This window comes from Zophobas morio, unplaced genomic scaffold, assembly GCF_036711695.1.
Source record: "Zophobas morio isolate AGI-343-1 ecotype UQ-CSIRO unplaced genomic scaffold, CSIRO_AGI_Zmor_V1 ptg000004l, whole genome shotgun sequence".
Classification (NCBI taxonomy): domain Eukaryota; kingdom Metazoa; phylum Arthropoda; class Insecta; order Coleoptera; family Tenebrionidae; genus Zophobas; species Zophobas morio.
In genome coordinates, this window is record NW_026972109.1 from 16675532 (window position 1) to 16697840 (window position 22309).

The window sequence follows — 22309 nt, forward strand, 5'->3', positions numbered from 1 at the left end:
AAGATAATAATCAATAAAATAAATCGTTCTTTACAGTGATTTTCTCAAGAGATCTAGCGTAAGTGTGATTTATGAATCCGTCTTGATTTTTTTACCCTAGACATCCAAATAAAAAAAAAATGTGTATAATATCACTTTAAAACTTAATTCTGAAAGCAATATCGAATACCTTGAAATCTTGTAATCAAGTTCTAGGAAGGCATGAACAGAATAATAGGATCGGTACTTTTTGGAATGGTCAGTAAAATCCAAATAGTACACAATTTTCAGAATGTTGTAGATTTTATTTTTGCAAAATCCGAATTAATTTCTTAAATATTTATTAATATTAGAATGTTTCAAGAGTCACTGCAGAACTCAAAATTCCCAAAAACTGCCCTCTAAATTTCGAACACATTTTAAAATATAGTTTTATTGTAAAGCGAAGGCGTTGAGAAATTTATCGTCTGCACAATGTCCCATAAAGTAAAAGAATAATGTAACAAACTTTCCTTTCATTAGTTTTGAATTTTTTCTGTTGCCAATATTCTCCTCACATAATTAATTTATTTTCAAAGAGAATAATGAGACAAAAGAGAAATCAATCTGTTCCTGCTCAAGAGAAAACAAAGAAGGAGCTTTTATATTTTCACTGCTTGACTATGTTATTCAGAATTTATTACTCACGATTTTGATTGACAAGTTTTATTGAGAGAGTTGGTACGTAATAAAATCTTTCCTAATAAGCACTATACGAAGGCACTTTTTCTATTTATATTGGACACTGCGATTTCTAGAAAACGGAAACGCAAGTTTCTAGTCTGTTAATAAAAATAGAAGATAAAATTCTGGGAGCTTTTACAAGTCTATTTGCCTGAATTAGAAAAAGATAAACATTTAGGAAACTATTAAAATTTCGAATTTTCTCACCTATCTCCTTTATCAATTAATTTTTCCGAGTAGCTTGATGACGTTTACCCATTAATTATTACCATGTTTAGTGTTACGTTGTACTCTTCAAAATTAAATTGATTTTAATCATAAAAGATTAGATGAGATCATTCCAAAGACTCATTGAGTAAATTTCTGCTTAAAAATATGCTCTTAGATGCATGCGGTAGTGGAGGTGTTAATAACTTTGCAGATTTTTTTCTCGTGTTCTCTTTACGTAACCAATTTGTGTAATTATTTAAAATATTCCGATTTAGTTAGCAAAACTAGTTCTTGTCATAAACGTAATCACCATCAATCATATTTCATGTTTGTGAGTACATTTCAATTTTTATCTGTTGTGTAGACCAGAAGTTTCTTATTAATGTCAATTAAAAGTGAGGACTCGTAGCGATTTTTGCAGTGAATATCCAGTCCGTGTATATTTTTAACAATTTCATAACTTCCTACACATTTCTTGTATCTTCAGCACTTAATAGTCAAGCTTGTTGTTTCCATTTTCAGTAATTACAGAAGAATTCAGTTAATGTGTTTGTGGCTTGCGAAAACTACTTGAAAACAAATAAGCTCTAACTGAAGATATTTACGCAAGTTCTTAACATCCACTTTTATAGAAGTTAGAATTAAAATATGTCACGGCGAGCACAAATACCGACAAAATGCACAGACCTCACACGCGGCATATTTTTATACATGCATTTAATGGAAGATTTCGAGAGCAATAAAATTATTAATTAACTAATAATGAGTAATCGTTATTTCGGATAACACAAAACCAACAAAAATAATCTTATTTTTGTGAGTGCGTAGCCGCAGAGGATGGCAAAAACTTCAACAGCTCAATCGACTTCGGCACTGGTGATAAAAGCAATTTATCAAGTCAACTACGCAAATCTTATGTTAATGTAAAATTAATTATTGTTATTAAAACGCTGGCATAAAATTTGTATGTTATTATTCAGGTCCATTTGCTCGCGATTAAAAATCATTCGTGAGATGTGTAAATTGATTTGACCCATTGTACCAAGCGAGAGTTTTTTTTGCCAAAATTTACGACTAAGTTTTGGTGGAATAAAACAGACACGATGGCGAAAATCGTGAACATAATTGAACCCTTGATTGGGTATTACTTTTTAATTTATTGGGTTTGTAATATTAAAATAAAATGAGATGTTTGTTCTCATGATTTTGGTATTGGTAAATCGTTTCAGAATGCCCACCGCACCACAGGCCTGGGTTGCACCTACACCATTAACAACTTTGCACTTTGCACTTTAGATTTTATACTTCATTGACTGGCAGAATTTATTGTGCTTTGTGTTAAACATACCTGAATATAATTAATATATAATAAGAAACTATAAATTTAATTGAAGTGCTTTTAAGGTTTATGGTAGAAATGTAGTCAAGTTTAGAGAAAACGACCATGTGTTGATATGAAAATTATCACAAAATAGTTTTCAGTTAAAACATTAGTCATAACGTCTCGAATTAATATTTCACTCTCACTCTGGAAACGATATCACGTTTTTTTTGCAAGCTTTTATAGGAATTATTGCGTGTAACAGACTTGTTTTGACGAATATCGAATTTCATGATTTCTTAACGTTTCTTCATTCAAAATATTCTCATTTCCGTTTGCCTGTCTGTCTGTCGTTCATTGGAAATTATATAGGTATCTAAAAACACTTTTTTGCCAATTTCATGTTTTATCAACATTTCAGTTCGAAAAAAGTTGTCGCCCGTTTCTGTCTGTCCGTCTGTCCGTCTGTCTGTGTCGATTTTATAAGATAGATAATTTCCGGAACTACAGGACCGATTGTTGTCAAATTTTGTATGTTTTTATCTTTATCCGTCTATCAACTCCCAAAAAAATTGATGATGTCATCTCCAAATTTTGCCGAATAAATTCTATGTAAAATATTATGAATCTATATTTGTGGTTTATGAATTAATTTAAAATTTTGTAGAATTACTTATTCAGGGTGACTCAAAAAAATTAAGGAATGAGACAATCTATTTTGATTAAATCAAGAATGTTGAAAATTTGGCAATACAGTACTGTTATTATTAGTATTATACTACATCTATCCAAATTGACATAGGTGTTCTTGCAACAATGTTGATGGCAATCATCACAAAATTTTGTAATGGAAAAAGTCACTTGAAATATGTGCATAGCACGCTTCTTTATCTTTACTTCACCGTTACATATTTATCGTTATTTTAACTTATAAGGATTTTCATAAAAATATAACATTAACAAATTGATATATATTTCAACTTTTTTTATAATTTTTATACATCTGTCGTCTGTATACTCACATTATGTGTTGTCCGAGACTTAATATCTAATGTATACTTTTAACTTTAAGTATATGAGTTTTTAAAACAACATAAAGTTTGTACAACCAAATTTAATACTCTTTTTTTTTTTAATGCCGACATCCTTTTATTTAGTTCAGTTCCTTACTTTTGAAAACTAATAGGTGTTTTTAATCCTTCAACTGCCAAAAATGAGAAAAAAATTCGAAAATTTTTCATTTTCTTTAATATGTTAAAATAATTGATTCAGTATCGTCTCTAACGTTTCTTTTGCTTTTCCAATTACAATATTTCTTTTGATATTTCTTCTCGTATTCCACTGTTCTTAATTTTTTTTCTTATTTATGCAAAGGTTTACAAAAAAAAACCTCAATAAACACCCTGTATTTTATAGGACAACAAAAACAACAAAAACAATAAGATGCAGTAATAAAATACAGGGTGTTCGAAAAAACCGAAATCTCTATATTTGAAAATTGTACTATATCTTTTTATAAACACTATATATTAAGTCTCAATATTTTTTATACCACAACAAAGCACTTTTGTTTATCTCTAATATTGTAAATATTATTATGAATTCTTTCATTGCTGAAATATTTCAAGAAAATTGGAATAATATGACAGCTTCGCAAATGGAATTTTAAAAATAAATTGTGGTTATAAAACCTAAGAAGACGTCAATTAGTATATCTAAAAAGATATAGGCTAATCTATTTGAAAAAAATAAGTTGTGTCTTGTGCCTTATACACAACTCTCTGTATAGTTAAAAGTAATGTAAGTGTATGATTGTCAAAAACCGTATAATTTTCGTATTTAAATTTTTTTCTATTTGTAACATGATTAATAAAATATCGAGAAGCGGACCGTTAGTGATTCACCCTGTAAATTACAATTATTAGATTATTTCGAAGAAATGCGTCCGTCAGTATAAGAAAAAATAGTATAAGTAACACGGGGTTAAACTGTTTTAGTTTCTTTAACAATTTTAAAGCTCTCGGCAAGCCTCTAGCTTCAAATCATTCTCTCAGGAACAGAAAACATTTTTAATCTCTTGTTACTTAACGTACTATTCAGTACTGAGCAATGGGTACAAAAAAGTGGTTAGCTACTTTCATGTTTTCTCGACATTTCACGACCCCTGTAGTACGAAAAAATGGGTCGTAGGTTACTTCGACGAAAAACATTTCCAACTTTTTCGAAAAATAATAAATTTTGATTTTAACATGTATGCAATATTAATGAAAATGTAAAGAAGGATGCTACGCGTATATTTCAATTGGGTTTTTCTTTACAAAATTTTATAATGATGTCCTTGATAAAATAAACTGACTCTTTCATTATTTTTTAATCTTGTATACACAATTCTAAAAAATTGGTCGAAAGTTATTTCGAAAGAACTTCCCTCGCACAGCATTTTCGAGTTGAGTTTTTACCTTACACAATTTTGTGATGACCTCATCAACATTTTTGCAAGAATAAGTATATGAACTTGAATTGGTGCAGTGTAGTAATTGCTAAGATAAGACTGATTCTGGCAAATTACATACCCCCTAAGAAAATAAAGGGCGGGTGAGCATGGCTAGTATTTATTGAAATAAGATTAATTTTGGTAAATGACTGAACAATATTAAGAGTAATCACTGGAATGAAAAGGAGGTGGGTGGGTGGACCTATTGCTTGCTTATAAAAGATTCTGAATGAAAAGGTTAAACTTAGCTCCGCCCACCCACCCGTTCTCCCATTTTTTTCTTCAGAAATAAGAAATAAATTTTATAGAAAATAAATAGCACAACAAAAAAAAACGATTAACGCTTCTTTTAACAGCCTACGTTCTATTAGTTCCTATTTTCACTTTACAAAAGAACATATAATTCACACCTCCCACCCACCTGGCTTCCATTTCACTGATTCATTTTGTCTAGTCCGAATAAAAGGTGGATCTCAATTGAAAAGAGATAAAACATTAGAATGAGAACAGTGTGTGTGGGCGGGTCTAGTATGTGCTAAAATAAAATTGATTGTGGTAAATGACACATCCTTTAAGAAAATAAAGGGTGGGTGGGGGGGCTAGTACTTGCTAAGATAAAACTGATTTTGGCAAACGACAATTCTTCTAAGAAAATAGAGGGCGGGTGGGCGGGGCTACTACTTGCTAAGATAAGACTGATTTTAAAATCACTGAATAATATTAAGAGTATTCACTGGAATGAAGAAGGAGTGGGTGGGCGGGACTATTGCTTGCTTATAAAAAATTCTGTAGGAAAAAAGCAAACTTAGCCCCGCCCACCCACCCGTTCTCTCATTTTTTTATATTATACATATATATTTTGATTAACAATTTACCATGCTTACAATAACTTTAAAACGTCTGCAAGACTTCAAAGTATTCAGCTTTGCAATTGTTGATTTAATCAATAAAATAAATTGACTCAGATATTAATTTTTTTGAGACAGCCTGTATAACCAAATCTAAAAAATATTAATGCAGTGATAAATCACAAGTATAGACCCATCATATTTTGCACATTTAAGACAAGATTTATTCAGCAATATTTTGAGGTGACGTCATCAATTTTTTAGGGGGGATGAGCGATACATTTTAAGCAAAAAATTACCATGCTCATGATAACTTTAAAATATTTCCAAGATTTCAAAGCATTCCGTTTTGCAGGTTCTGATTACGCATTCATTAATTTTTTTGAGTCAGCCTGTATAAATAAATCCAAAAAAATATGAATGGAATGTTAAATCACAAGTATAGATTCATCATATTGTGCACATTTTAAATAGAATTTATTCGGTAAGATTTTGAGATGACGTCATCAATTTTTGGGGGGATAAACAAATATATTTTGATTATAAATTCGCCATGCTTACGATAACTTTAAAATGTCTGCAAGTTTTCAAAATGTTCGGTTTTACAGATTCAAAATTAAATTGCAAAATATTGATATACAATTTTGATTTTTTTTTTTTCAAAAAATCTAGGTGTCTAGGATGTAAACTCAACACGGATTCACACACCACAAGTGCAGGAGTATCTTATTTTATAGAATTAAGAAAAATTATTAGTGTTAATTTTGAAGATGACGTCATCCTGTTGGTGATATTCCTAATAAATACACAAAATTTGACAAGAATCGGTTCGGTAGTTTTGGAAATGACGTGTCTGATATAAATGGATACAGACACCAGATAGACAGACACACAGACGGAAACTGGAGACCACTTTTTTCGTACTGTAGAGGTCATGACACGTCGAGAAAATATAAAAAGCTTACGCTCGGGAAGCAAAAATAGATCCCCGTCTGTCGTCTGTGTCGATTTTTATTAGACAGATAAGTTTTGAAACTACTAGATCGATTGTTATCAAATTCTTATATGTATATTGGAGGTATCATGCAGATGATAGAACACTAACCAAAATTTAGCTAATGATCTCCACTAACAATTTGATGACGCCTGCTTATTATATTGCGTAATTAACATTATCTAAATTTTATTAAATAATAAACTATTATATTTTGCCCATTTTGCTCCATTGTAGCTTAATAAATTAAGTTCGTCCAGTCCTCTATGTTGGAGAGATGCTTGTTATCGAAATGTGCTAATAGTCGAATTCTTTGGAAGTGTAAACATAAACCGTTGAAGTTACACATATATGTAGTAAGACATTGAGAAAATATGTTTTTCGCATTTCATTCAGTAATACACTAGATTTATGCACTTCAAATCGTACAGTAAAAACTCATTTTACTGAATAGCAAACCATTACTGCATAGCTACCATTACTGCATAGCAACCATTACTGCATAGCAACGTCAAATTCATTAAAACAATGACACAATATTATTTTTATTTCACTTACTCCCATTATAGAAATTAAAAATACAATTGTTTAAATTCGAAAAAGTTAAACCCCCCGATCTCACTATATCAATATGTTCTTGTCGCAAGTTGTCTTGGTTCACCACAATTCCTGTATTGTTTTCTTTTGACGTTCCCGGTACCCCGCTAAATATCCTCTTCGATGTTTTTATCTTATTGCCAATGCTTTCCTCAACATATTTTTCAGCCACACCACTTGATTCCCATCCCCCATGCCTTTTGAGCGTTTGAATATCGGCTCCACTATCCGCAAGAAACGTTGCAGATGTTCTTCTGAACGAATGTCCGGTGTAGCTAACAGCATCAGGGAGTTTCAAGTATTCGGCAATCTTTTGCGGCATTTTAGCAAAACTATGGATACCCACTGGTTGCACAGTGCATTTTCCATTAAGGTAAAAGAGGAAAAATCGATTGTGCTTGACTCCTTTCGGTCTTAGTTGCAAATATTTCTTGTAAATCTCATATCCGTTACACTCTGATCCCACAGCAAACATTCGTTTCTTCTTTGTTTTGGTATCGTGTAAAGTTACGACCAACATACTTCCGGTGTCTTCTATGTCTTCTACTGTTAAATTACATAACGTCGACATGCACCATTTAGCGCAAAAACTAGCACCACTTTGATTAACAAGAAAGTTTCATCTGGTGCATCATTCAAAAATTTTGTGATGTTTTCTATGGTCAAAACTTTTGACTTTTTTGGCAAATAAGTATCGTTTTGACGTTTCAGGAAAGCAATTAGCTTCTTGTGTTGTGATATATCAATATTTTCATTGACTTGGATGGTACTTTTTAACATTGAGTATGTAGACCATAAGCTGGATGCCTTAAGGACTTTTGCCTAAAACAATTAATGAAGAAACATGATTACTGATATTAAATACCTTACCTTTTCATAAAAATACGCCAGCATCACATTTTCGTCAAGGTTCTTCACTTTTTTCGCTTCCCGCCACTGGCAAAATACTCCATACGTCTTCTCGTATTTTTCCTTTGATTTCGCAGGGAGCAGACTCGTGCAAGCTTCGCGGGCAGCATTCAAAATATCCTCACTTACGGGAATATTCCGTGAATCCATTTCTGATTTAGTTTAAAATTTTTTGACTGTTGTTGTATGCGAAAAACAAGTTCTGCTTGGTTGCTACGTTATTGAAAAGCGTTACCTACTATTATTTTTTATTCGTACTTAAATTTTACATAATATTTAAAATTATTAACGCAAATAATATCTGGTTATGAAATGCGAAAAAATAGTATACGCGCCTCGATAGAAAAGTCTTTTCACAACTCGCATGGTTTTTAAGTTACTCGTTCGCTTCGCTCACTCGTACTCAAACGAACCATACTCGTTTGGTAAAACTTCACTTTTCTATACTTGGCACGTAATGTACTATTTCCCGTTCGTTATTTGTTTGAAGTGTATTGCATATTTTGCGCCTGACGTTATTTACACCACTGTTTTTTTTTCACACAGTGTTACCGCTATTGTCTATATATTTTTTATGTATAGAGGTTATCACAAATGAAATGTCGTAAAATCAAATCGTTTAATTTTTCAAACAACGAGGATTTGCCCGACTTTACTTCGGAAACGAAGGAACTTCTGTCGAAATTACTTCGACTAAATTTTTATATTGAGTGGGGGGTGGGGGGATTACTGAGTTATTGTTAAATCGTTACCGACTTTCATTCGATTTCAATATGTTCCGGACACATATAAAAAAATTATTATCTTATCTTCGCATGACACGTAAAGTTGCCAAGAATTTTCTTTGTTTAAAAAGAATGTGTATAAACTGTACCACATAATTTTATTTAATTTAATCATCAACGCAGAATGTTGACACCTTTTTAATAAAATTAGATCTGATGATGATGAATAGATGATATTGCATATTATATTTTCAAAAACGAAGTTTTTATTTAGGCAATTTTGATAAATCTGTTCGCTTTTGAAACCTTTGTGTCTCGAAAATTTCACTAAAATCAAATAAATTGTTTCTGGGGTATATACATAATTGGTAATGATTGAAAAATATAGTCATTAAAAAAATGGTATGTAAATTTTAAAAATTTGTTTAACAATATTCATTTTCATGTAGGTATACGATACACTAAACATAACCCCAGCGTCTTTAAAACTTTAACGGAATTAATTGTATGAACCGCTTTTGATATAATGGGTCAAATAAATCGACTTATTGCACAAATCGTGTCAGCAGTCCTAAAAAAGATAACTTAATATTGTTAGCACTATCAACAGCGCTATTCAGGCGAATTTTCTCCGCGAGAATTGATATTTTAAGATGACGTCATAAGCTTCCTAGTGAAGACGTATTAGTTGTATATCACGTAACATTAAATATAACGTTATCGAGTTCCCGAAAATTCGCTTTTTTTTTGAGACAAAAAAACTTGCTGACGCAATTGAACTTTTTGTGGCCGACGTCATCAATTTTCAACAGAAGGAGTGTTATCCCTATTTAGACCAATTTCATGTCTCATACATTTAGATATCACATTAAAAAATAATTTGAAAACACTTATAAAATTTGAGTGTAATCGGTCCGGTAGTTCATATCTTTCAAACAAAGTGGTGCAAAGAAATTCGTCACATTCACCCTATAGCAATAGTTTCTTTAGCTATCCTTCGAGGAAGTGGAAACTTCCCCGAAAGAATTTTGGCACCTCAAACCGGTACATCTCATTTGCCCGCCCCTGTTAATCCGGAATTTTACCTGCACCACCCCAGGAAATTACCCCTAATAACGTGCAACAGGTCCTACTTTTCCACCCCTTGCCATCGCAGAAATGAGCGATTTATGGCAATACATCATCCCGATCTCTCTCCAAGTGAATCCGAGTGGAAAAGCTTTATTTATATATTTTCCTCGTACACAAACGCACAGTCGGGTGGATCCCAAGGCTCAACTCCTTCACAAATCCCCATAATGTGGATATATATTCATATGAGGAGCAAGATTTGGAGAAATTCTGGAGTATGCATGAAAATTACACATGACATCCTTGAAAATGGGAGGGATAATAGAATGTAACAAATTCAACTGGTAGAAGCAGACGCAGACCAGTGTCGAACGTTCAATCGCAGCGAGAAGGTTGTTACGATGGAAGTGGTGGTGGTTTGACAGCGCGTGTTCTTTCAGCATTTTCAGAGCACTGAAACCTACCATTGACTGAAAACTGTACCATTTCCGACCGACTAGGAATATTTCTGTACACATAAAGTGAGTCGACTTTCTATCAATTTTCTCGCTGCAACAATGCGTTTTTTTTTCACAATGCGGAGGTTATCGTGCAATTAAATTTAATTAAAATTTAATTAAATGGGAAGATTTCATTCAATGCGAATAAAAAATCGAACGATAGTGCTGAAACCCGATCTAAATTTACTGACCCTCGCCTGTGAAAACAGAAATTACTCGGAAGTGTTTGTTTTTGTTGCATGTGCATTTGCGAAAGAGGGTTTTCCGAAAACTGGAAAACCATCATCGATGGGTTTGTTTGCACAGGGCACCATCCGTGTAATGATAAATCGAGAATAAAATTGTGAGGTCATGCCATCTGACCAGTCTAATCTCGAAACTGACTTCATTCAGGTCGGGTCATCATTTTTAAACTTTCAAAAAATCGAAAATACGCTCACTAAAGTTTTAACTTTGAAAACTCCCAAATTTCAATGCGCCCTATTTCTCGCCAAATAAATTAGTTCCGAGGCGAGACGTGAGCTCGCAAGGAGACGAAATTTATGAAAGAATCCTTTTAAACTACTTTGTTTCCTTGTCCTGCCTTACTATTTTCTCTGCTGTGCTTCGTTTTATTATCGCGTCGTTATTTTTTATCTCCATGTTCTTCACGTTATGAAGTGATTATTTAAATCGCTTCCAGTAATCTCGTAGATTTGCTAGTTTACTTCGTGTGGGAGTGCTGAATTTAAAATGTATTTTTCTTTTGTTAAAAATTTATTGATTGACTTTCTTATGCAAATTGCCAGCATTTCATTATAAGTGAATTTGAATTTGAGGTTTGGAAATGAATATTTTGTTGTAAATCTGATCGCATTTGCTGATTTTTTTTTTCAAGAGAACGGCGCGAGTTTTTCCAACCGCAAGAGAATGTGATTATCTACAGGATGTCTCATTAAAGTTTCATTTTCTTTGTTGAGGTGCTGACACGGAAAGGGGCAGCACGCTCCTTTTACAGCAATTAAAGGAAGGCCTTTTTATTTTTACTATTGTTCTGCATATACTTGCTGGGCTAGCAATGGAAAATGAATTTAATAAGACAGGCAGCAAATCCAAGTAATTAAAATTATTAATTAAACATACGCTAAATAAACCACGACAAATTTGGTAAATTGATTTTAATGTAATTAGCGTAATAGCGTAATTAGCGAAATAAATGTAGATATTTTCATAAATATTCGTGAATATGTATATTTCAATGAACGCTATTTAACGAGATGTATTTCTTGTTTCAAATGTAACTGTTCTCTTTTATTTTTACACAATTCTTGTAACTTGGAAATCTAATAGATGTCCGAACAAAACTAGATACCTCATGTCAGAGCTTAAAATAAATTATAAAAAATTTAACAACAAAAGCAGAATGTTTATTAATGCTTGAATTTGTTTTATAAGTAAGCTACTAGAATTTCTGGTGAAATAAAAACCAGATATGAGCAATATAATTTCGTTTTATAATGAATTGTCAACGATTTAGGAAAGTCCGAAATGTGTTAAAATGTCTATTACTTTAACTTTTTTCACAAATTTTGAATTGATGCCATAAAATTTGGAATCCTGAGACTGTTTGGTTAATTAAAGATTTAGCAAAGAAGTGTGAAAAATTATCAGCTTTCTTTAGTACAAGAAATAGAAGATGTAAATGTGGTGTTTTATTTTCATGACAAAATTGTATGTACCTTGTATGAAAAAATATCTGGTACGTTTCGCATAGTTGTGTGAGTTTTATTGTTATTGTTATTTTAGTAGACAGTAAATTTTCAACTCTATAATATCGGATTATTATATTATCATATTATTTTTTCTAGTTTTTCTTTTAACTGACAGTAGTAAAACTGTAAAATACTGTCAATATTTTTAATTTCTACACGTTTTGAAAATATAAAAAAAAAATGCGAACTGTTACTAAAATTATTCAGATTTAAGTGTGTTAAATCAATAATTGGGTCGTCAAAAATTCAAAACGGTAAAACAGAAATTATAAAATAAGCTATATAATACAATAGGACTAGTCACTCAGAAAACATCATTAAGATCCGGTAGTTTTGCAGATGTCAACATAATCATTTTGTTATTTTAATTTGCTGTGTCAATTATTTTTCACCCGTTTAATAAAACGTTAGAATAAATATATTTATTTTTTATCAGTACGATAATTTATCTTAAATAAAAATATTCAACGTCATCTGTGGCATTGATTTAACTAAAACAATCCACATTTCGAACGCAAATATTTTCCTAGCGTTTCTGCTTTGAAAAAATTCTAAAAAGCAGAAACTGTACTTAATTATGGCATATGTGAATACGAATTCACGATACGCTAATGACTGCAGATTGACGTCTTACACTTAGAACAAACACCTGAAAGAATCTTTCACTGTTATACGTCCACAAGAACGGTATTGAAGATATCATTACGCAACTGTTGATAAAAACACGCCGTACCTATCATTTCTATTCAAAATTACAGCACCGGAATACTTTTAATATCCGTCTTAATTCATAAATTTTTAACTAATTGATTACCTGTAACGCCGACATTCATTTTCCATTGGCACTAATTAACGGATTGCGTGATTTGGACCTGAATTTAATCACCTAGTGTATTCAAAACATGTCCCTCAGCCATTTAATTTATTTTCATAGGTATAAAAATTATTATCGTCGGGTAGTGACAGTTAAATGCACGAACCCGGTATTAACGTTCAAGATTTTTAAGGATCGAGAATAATTTTCACGTGTTAACGTAACCGAAACGAAAATAAGTTATTTGTATTAAAGTAGGCGCTGACTTTGCCGCCTCGTCGATAACAGGACATATAATAATGATTGTAGTAAGGGTCACCATGGAGATAGATTGGGTATTTTAATTTGTGTTTTTACGCAAAATAAATAAAAGTTTTATTATTATTAATAAATTGCTCTTTTGGAAGTTGGAAGTTCTGCAACCAAAATTACATAACGTCGTAACAGCAGAGGTCGAAAATACTGCATTATCCTTAAAGAAATCGAACGAGTAAACCAGGATTATCCGCATTTGTTTTGACGTAAACTGTCTAGTGTACTTTCTTGATATGGTGTGGGCGGCGGCCGACCGGAGGCGGTTAACCCTCCGAAGACAAAAACGGTCCGTCTATTCGACAAAAAAGCCAAGTTGTTTACATTTTTATATCAGGCGGAATGTCCACATCTTGCTAACTCACGTTGTTTAATACATATCCTCCGATGAGATGAAATTATTATTTGGCGGTAGCGCAGCAATTTAAGCAGAAAAGTTCTTGTTTCGACTTGAACCGCGACCTCCGATATTATTGAGTGCCACCTTTTAATCGAAATGGGATGAATCAGCCTTGTGATTTTATTCACGGAGAACAAAGAAGGAAATTTCGTTCAGTCATCCTAAACGAAATGCTTCGTTTATTCGTAATTTAAAAAGATAAATTTTTCGAGAGGCCGGCGATTTCGTGATGCAACAAACTGGTTTAACTTAGCAATTTTCTATTCTTCACGATTTTCGACTTTCATCTGATAAGAGTCGAAGGTGACTGGGGTATTTCGGTAACACTTTTCACGCTCATTATTTCTTTCGTTTCGATTAGGTGGAATTGATACAAGGATCATTGATGCCGATCGACTATCCTTGGCTTTTTAACTCTGCTAAATAATTTGAGGCTAAGGGAGTCGAGAGCAATTATCTTGTAGTTACAAGTTGTTAGAGAAATTTGTACATGGTGCTTTAGGTTGGTAATTTTCAACATCACACGTCGGCTGTGTTTATTGAAGCAGAGTGTTATGACTAGGATTGCGTAAGGTTACAAAATTGTATGTGTAACGTGAGGCTATAATTTAGTCTGCAAAGAAATCCAATAAACATGTTGTACATCTTTATTAGCACGTCTTATATCCGCAAACAATGCTAAAATACGCCGGCTTGACGAAAAGGGCGCAGCTTCGAAAACCCTCAACAACAATAATTGCCGCCTTGTCGGAATAACGATTATAATTGTGCATTTACCGACGAAGTTGTTTATTATTTTTTTTTTTTAGAGGGACGCAAATTTCCGGGTGGTTATTTATAACACTTCCTTAAACAAAGTGTAATAATCATCCAGAACTATGCAACACTTAATACACTCGGAACGGACACGTCAATCATTTACTCTTTTTCCATCTTCGATTAAAACACGAGAAATTTGAGATGCAGCTACTTAATGAAGATGGCGCCTCCAATGTCGAAACGTTGCTCCAGTGGCGTGCAGCCACCGTGAATAATTAAAGAGATGGACAGATAGACGATTCGAACAAAGTGCCAGTAATAGCAATGTACAAAGTCATAATACTAATGAAAACGAGTAATATAAATCACTCTGTGTTAGATACACATTACGCAACCTACTGGCCAGATATGTAGTTTTCAACTCCTCGGCTATGATTTATTGAAGAGCCTTCATCCGTACGGATTTTTTAGTGGAGGCTAGGCTTAATCCATCAACTTTGTACGAGATTAGCCTAACCGATAATTGAATGCTCACTTGCAGCAACTAATTTATTTTTTGTATTGTTGGTGGAGCGTTCTCGTTACCCACTTTTAGCACTTAAACAGATCGTAAAAGTTATCATCGGATGAAAATTCAAATATTTACCTCTAGACTCAATAAAAACGCAACGTAACGGACTTGAGACTATTAATTAATATTTACAGCGATTGTTTATAGAAGTGGAAGTTTTTTCTAGGAGAGTTGGATCAGAAAGTTGACTGGTGGACAGAACGAATTTAACACAGTTTTTTGATTATTGTGTATATTACACTATATATAGCTTCATTTTACTCCACATTTCCACTATAACTAATATTAAATAAAAAGCAATAAACAGTGTTTATAAAATTATTGTCCCGGCAAAGTACAAAGGAGGCATTGATTCGCCGCCTTGTAGAAACAGGCTTATTGTCAAATTGATTTTACAGACCAATTTACAGTGCGTAGTATGTGCCATTTTAAAGATAAGCGGCAAATCGAAGAGTTTTAAATTTTCAGTTGTTAACTGGTGCGATATTCATTCATTCAGAGATAATCTCTATTTTAATTCAGATGTTTACTGCGTACAAGTTTAGCTTGACCAAGTTTTTTTAAGTTTATTTTATTGTACTTGCAATAATTGCGTTGTTTTTATTGTTGCAGTATGGAGAAAAGGTTGAGGTTTATCAGACTAGCCAGCTTCGTCCTAATCGTGGGAATCAGCGGCGTGAAGACAGAATATGGCATAGACGGAATAGGTGAGCATTTATTTTTATTCTTATGTCGTTATCGTAAAAAATGAATGAATCCTGTCTACGTAAATTCCGTGATAAAAGGTCACAGGGGCTATCAATATTCCAAGAAATCGTTTTAATTACATATTGTGAAGAAAATGATTGACATAAATCACATGTTTTGGAAAAATGAACATTTCGACTAGTTCTAGACTTCATATATATATCATGTTTTTGCAACAAATGTCAGACACGGTTCAAATCGCTGAACTTTGGGTACATAAGTTGCAACCTCCAGACGAGACTCTTAAAACTGACTTTATTATGTGTGCATATTCTTTTATTATCATATTATGTCTATTTACTTTTTAGTTCGTCGCGATTACCTAAATGTTTGCAATTTAGGTTTAAATCGTCTCTGTGATATCTTCCGATGTTTATCTTTATGTCCTCCACTACATAGTCTGGTTGCACTAGATCAAGCCCCCGGAATAAACGATCTCTTTATTGCCTAGAAGAAAACATTGTTTATATAGAGCTTGTAGCAATTACATTTTTCTTAAAGGCACATTTAAGTCACCCGGACTATAAAACTTAATATTGTTATGTTAAACTAACCAGAAATGTGTTCGATTCCAGGAGCAGTATTTACAATGAACCGAGTACTATGCAAATTAATTGGTTTCAGTTCAGCTTTAAAATAACACTTTTTTTCGCCTTTGTCAACGCGTGGATCAGTTGTACCAACAAAACGTAATTAATTCTCAGAAGCGATTTTCACCTCGGCCAATTCGAGCTTGCGTTTTGAGCCGAGCTTTAAGTGCATTCCAAACACAATCAGTGCAAATTCATAGAACGACAGTGACGTAAAATTTGAAGACGATTCTCGTTCCAATGAAACTTTCAAAACATCTTCATTTCTAGTACCCAAGCAATTAACGTGTAACGCGATATTTTGTTAATGGCAAGGTCTGTTCCTCGGTAACGTGAATACGTTAATTTTGTGCATATTTTACAATGCAATCGTGGGCCGATCCCTCCTATTATCTGATGCTAACGACACCATATTCTAATTTAAATTGAATTAAATCAAACTATTTTTATGGCTGTTGGCACACCTGCAGCGAAGCACGCGTGCTGGCCAAGTGAAAGTTACAAGATTTTTTGAACGACTAATGAAGATGGAAAGAAAAAATCTAAATTGGTCCAAATCACACAGGTAAAAATGGCAATTACACGCCCGGCTGAATAACCCTCTTTTAATGAATTCGTTCTGGGAAGGAGACAGTGACGGCGCAGCGACCCGCAATGACACTTTTACTATAATTGAAAAATAATTCCTAAACGTAAATACTCGAGTTCCTTGTTTATATAGAAATATATTAAAACTATCTCCGGAATTGGACCGATATGAAAACACTGTATGTGTATTATTGAGCAAAATTCTTTAAAACCCACGCCACTGCACAAACTATTGTTTGTGTTCTAAAATTTACATTAGCAGTTTTAATTAGAATTTTAGGTTAAGTGATGTTTTAGTTTCGAACCCCTTCTGCTCGCCGCCGCTGCCAGTCTCACAAATTGCCCATTTACCATCGCGCCCATCGCTTGACTTTTGTTCCTGACGGTGGATAATCATTACATGGTTTTCGCATTTAACCCATGGCTATAGAAATACTTAAAATTCTTCGGATGCCGTCCTCTCGCGCATAAATATTTGCTCATTGTTTTATTAGTTTTGCCATCTGATATTTATTCAATCGAGCGTTTTAACGAGCGAAAATCGCTTATCGTGTCCTCGGGGTGCTCGTGATGTGGCATAACCATAAAATGGTGTTTTTGCCATCGATGGGCAAAAAAACCAGCGCTTGAAGCAACGTCATTGTTAAAATAATGAAATTATTGTCTTGGTTTGTGTTCGGGACTTAATTATCGTAAGAAAACATGTGTATTTTGAGGGAATAGTATGTTGTGGATTTTTACGGCATTCTTTTTTGATAGCAGTGGTCCTGCCGATGGTATGTCTTATTTATGGTCGATATTATGCGTATTTTGCGTTTTTATTGTATCGAAATTTCGGGATTATATTTATGGCCTAATCAAATATTTAATTGCTGGGTATGGATTTGCATTTTACACAAGAAAATACCGAACGGCACATGGTACGTTTATTGCTGGTTCGGTGACGGCTTGAATTTATACTGCGTGTATGTTTTATTAATTTTGTTAATTGTGGAATAAATTTATTGGCGGTTTCGGGCACTTTTTAGCGGAAAGTTATTAATTAAATTAACTGGAAAATAATAAAAATTCTGTGGACATTACAGTTACACCAGTTGTCAGTGCTAAAATTCCATGAAGCGTTAATTGTTTTTGAAACCATAATTAATAAATTTTATTAAAACAGTAGTTAAGATACCAATGCACCACACAGATAATAGAACGTGCCATGACCTGCGATAATTTCCGCAAGAAACAAAGACTTGTTATCAGCGATAACTCTTCAGTGTAATGTAAGAGCACCGACAGTATTCATTTAATTTTCTCGAGATAGCTAAATGAAATACAAACAGATAGTGTTCGTTAAACAATAATCAACAGAGGTGATTTCAAAGCAAGCCGCCGCCAAGACACAAACCTACCTACATTACTCGAGAGATCCAGAGTTAATTTCTGAAATAGTTAGATTTCCTCACTTTGCAAAAAATAACCAGCTCGCTGACAAGTTCGCGATTTTTTCTAATTTATCGTTCAAACATTCCCTTTCACTTTCAGTTAAAACTCCATTCTTTGAAATTTGTTTTGGTCATGTTATCTTTCTGAGCCACTAATTAGGTACACCATTAATTAAATAACTAAAAAAGCCGCTCATATTTTTCTTTGTGAAGCTTGAGTTATCGTGCTTGATATAAATTGGAAAAATTGGAACGGGTTTCGTAATTTTGTCCGGTGGTTTACATCATAATCCAAAGTACGTCCTGCAACACTTATTTGTTAGGAGTGTTAAAAAGTGGAAGATAAGGTGTATGAAAGGCAGCGTTATGAAATTTTTGATGTATGTGGTGGAGGTTTATTATGAGATCGGAGCTGTAAGTGCTGAAAGATTTATTTAGAAATTTGTTTTCGTCGTTACATGATAAATGAAGGCGATAATTTAGAAAAATTAGTTGTAAATTAGTTAATGCTAATTTGGTTTTTTGTTTGGCATAAAAAAGTACAACAAAACAACTTTCACCAGGAGCACATATTCACCTGATTTTATTTGTAGGCTGAAAATAATGGTAGCAGAAATATAGAACGACGTTCTTAATTAGCGACGAAGATTTAACATTTCGTGGTAGACGTGTGACATCATTCTAAATTTCAGAATAGGTGACACAAAAAAAAGCAAGGACAAAGTCTTATTTTGATTTTGGGTCTTTTGGTTTTTCAAAGTCTGTATACATTTTTCTTTAAATTTGCTTCATTTAATTGTCGCCTGTTTTGTTTTAAAGCGTCCTTTATTATCGTTTTTGTCCCAGTTCTGACATTTCCGGTTGGTGCCAAAACTGGCGGGAATTTCGAACCGTCCATGGCATTGACTTTTAAAGTTTTGCATTTAAATTGATGCATACTGGGCGAGTGGGCGAACACGGACAAGGTTACAAGACGCTGGAAAAAAGTCGAAAATATTTATCAAATATGCGCATAAAAAATCAATCAAATATTGTATCCCGAAGAAAACTTGTGTTAGAATTTAAATAATATACGGTCGTTTACATATGAGATAAAAACTTAATTTATGAAGTTACTTCGTTGTGATATAATTGTGCCGGATACATTAAGTTTGATGTAGTTCGAAACCTATATAGATATCAGTGATAAATTATAGGTCTCCAGGTTTGAAGACAAAAATTTGACCAAAGTATGTTGCAAACTAATTTTTCAAAAGCTATCTTTTCGTTATCGCTTCATTAACACTTCACGTGTTGCTATAATGGTAATTAAAATGATTAGGAAGGAACTTTGGAGTTTGGGCTAAAAAGTGTCTAAGGTTATAGAGTGCACTTGTGTGATTTGAGGTAGAAAACAACAAAAGTTCCCGATAGCTTTTGACCACAGTGTCAATTTATCCGAGTTTGATGAGACCGCAACTGGACATCTGTTCCTACAGAATTGTGATAAACTCCAGCGCGTCCACCAGATTTGTCACTCACTTATCTTGCTGTGTAACATTTTTAGTGTGAAAAATTCGGTCCCCTCTAGCTCCATATTTACATATTAGGGTACCCATTACTTGCGCAATTCCCCCGCAAAACCCTGATTTATTAGCAAATAAGAGAAAAATTCGAAAACCAGTAAAATCACCGTCCTCGTACATAAATATCATGTTTTGATACCTCATGATAAGACTTCCATCAGGAGATAAATCAATGTAGCACCTGAGTATGTTATTAGTGTCTGTAAACTAACTCGCATAGAATGGAAGTATGCCAACGTACCGCGTAATTATGCAAATATCCCGCATTTTCTCCTTACCACTTGACAACTATTACTTATAATTCGCGTTACACCTGAAATGCCCATACTATCAGCGTACACCATCTCGTGCACTTAATTCGCTAATTTGAAGCTGAAAGCAGCCAACAATGCACCCTGATTTATACCCACGTGAAAAAAGGCACTAACAACTTCATAAATTTGCACAACACTTGATCAATAAGTTTCAACCGTCCTGAAAACTTGCGACTAATAAATCATCGAGATTATTATAAATATGCTGTAATTCAGTGTTTATCCCTGTCAATCGTTGGGTGACGTCACTGAGAATATTAAAAAACGAATCTCTTCTGAAAATTCCGTGGCATTTTGTTGTACGGGACGTTTTTCGACGTAAATTTGTCAAATTCGCAATCACTGCTACTATTTACACATGTAACTAAAATGTAACTGGGCCGGTCCTGGCCTGATTCGGTCCCACGAGAAAGGTAATCACGTCGTGATATAAAACAAACACAAGGTGTGTCCCGGTCGGCAACTCAGGTATATTAACCGAAAATTAAAATGTAACCCACCTGAGTGGTCAGTAAATCATAAAGGTAATGGGCGGGTTGGTGGACAGGATGACCCAGCGACCACCCGGACGAGAAGAGGCACCGCCAAAAGCGCCCCCATCTTATGACTTTATTGTTTCTCTTAATGGGCGATATTTTCACCGGCAACTCTTAAAATTAGAACCTCGAAAGGGGCTTTTGAGGCCGTTCTGGGAACGCCGGAGGTGGCGGGTCTCTGACGAGACACCGCCGAGAGATAAATTGACAAGCTTTGACGACATTTCGAAGTTTTTGAATCCGGGGAGAATGTGGTGACTTCGTTTTTTGTTGGTGCGTGCGTTTTTGTAGTTGGTTGCTGGAAACGGCTCGCTTCGCTCGCCCTAAAGTTGCAAACAAGTCGTGCCGAATGCATTGTCAAATGCTTCATGATTTGGCGCTGAAAATTCTAATAATTAAACAAAAGATTTTGATATAAGAACGACCTACGACAGTGTAACAAAAAATGATCGAAAGTTATTTCGAGAGAACTTTCCTAGCCCTTGAAGTGCAGCCCAACAAATCTCGATTCTCTGAAAAAAAAAAAAAATGCGATTTTTGTTTTCTGATAACTTTTATAAAGTAAAATTCAAAATTCTTCAATTTTTCAAGTTTTAATTTTTTCAGTTTTTAAAAATTCTAACTTTTGAATTTTTGAATTTTTGGATTATGCACTCTTTCGATTTAAGTTTCTTGGTTTTTAATTTTTCATTTTTCAGTTTTTCGATTTGCAATTTTCCGTTTCGGTTTCTTATTTTATTAATTTTTTAATTAATCGATTTTTCGATTTTATAATTTTTTTTCAATTTTCCATTTCTTCAATTTTTAAAATTAGCAATTATTCAGTTCAAAATTTCTCGAGATTTCAGTTCTTAGTTTTTCAATTTTTCGATTCTTTCATTTTTCTTTGTTCAAATTTTCGATTTGTTTGGGTTTTTATTTTCTTTATTTTTATAATTTCTCGATTTTTCAATGTTCTATTTTTATAAAATTTAGCTTTTTCATTTTCAATGTTTTCAATTTTCGTTTCTTCAGTTTTTCGATTTGAAATTTTTCAATTGTTCTTTTTCTTGTTCCTTCAATTTTACATGCTACTTCTCGAGTTTTCATTTTGCGATCTTTAAATTTTTCATTTCTTCAATTTTTCGGTTTGCAACTTTCCGGTTTTCAATTTTTCGTTTTATCAATTTTAGATTTTTCAGTTTTTCGTTTCTTCAATTTTTGATTCTGCAGTTTTGCTAATTTTCATTTTAAATAAATCTGTAATAATAATTAGAATTTTTAGAATTTTTCATTTTGACAATTTTACGGTTTTAGAATTTTTCAATGATTGGATTTTAAAACTTTGTTGTTCATTGCTTCAATTTCTCGATATTTAATTTTTCAAATTTTCTATATTTGATTTTCAATTTTTCGATCTTTTAATTTTAATTTTTCTACTTTACAATTTTGATTATTTCATAATTTTTCGATTTTATAATTTTTGTTTTTTTTTTCGATTCGATTCGTTTTTTCTTCTTTCCCGATTTTTATTTTTTCAATGTTTCAATCTTTCGTTTTTTCAGTGCTTCGATTTCCA

General features: G+C 33.1%; 1 protein-coding gene across 1 annotated transcript in view; it reads left to right on the forward strand.

Annotated features, from left to right (window-relative positions):
• The first annotated feature begins 10243 nt into the window (after nt 1-10243).
• Nucleotides 10244-22309, forward strand: part of LOC135143373 (BMP-binding endothelial regulator protein) — an 88394-nt gene continuing 76328 nt past the window's right edge. The window contains exons 1-2 of the mRNA XM_064075227.1: nt 10244-10392; nt 15591-15685. Of these exons, the coding sequence (XP_063931297.1) occupies nt 15592-15685 (94 nt within the window). The 5' untranslated portion in view covers nt 10244-10392; nt 15591. The remainder of the gene's footprint in view (nt 10393-15590; nt 15686-22309) is intronic.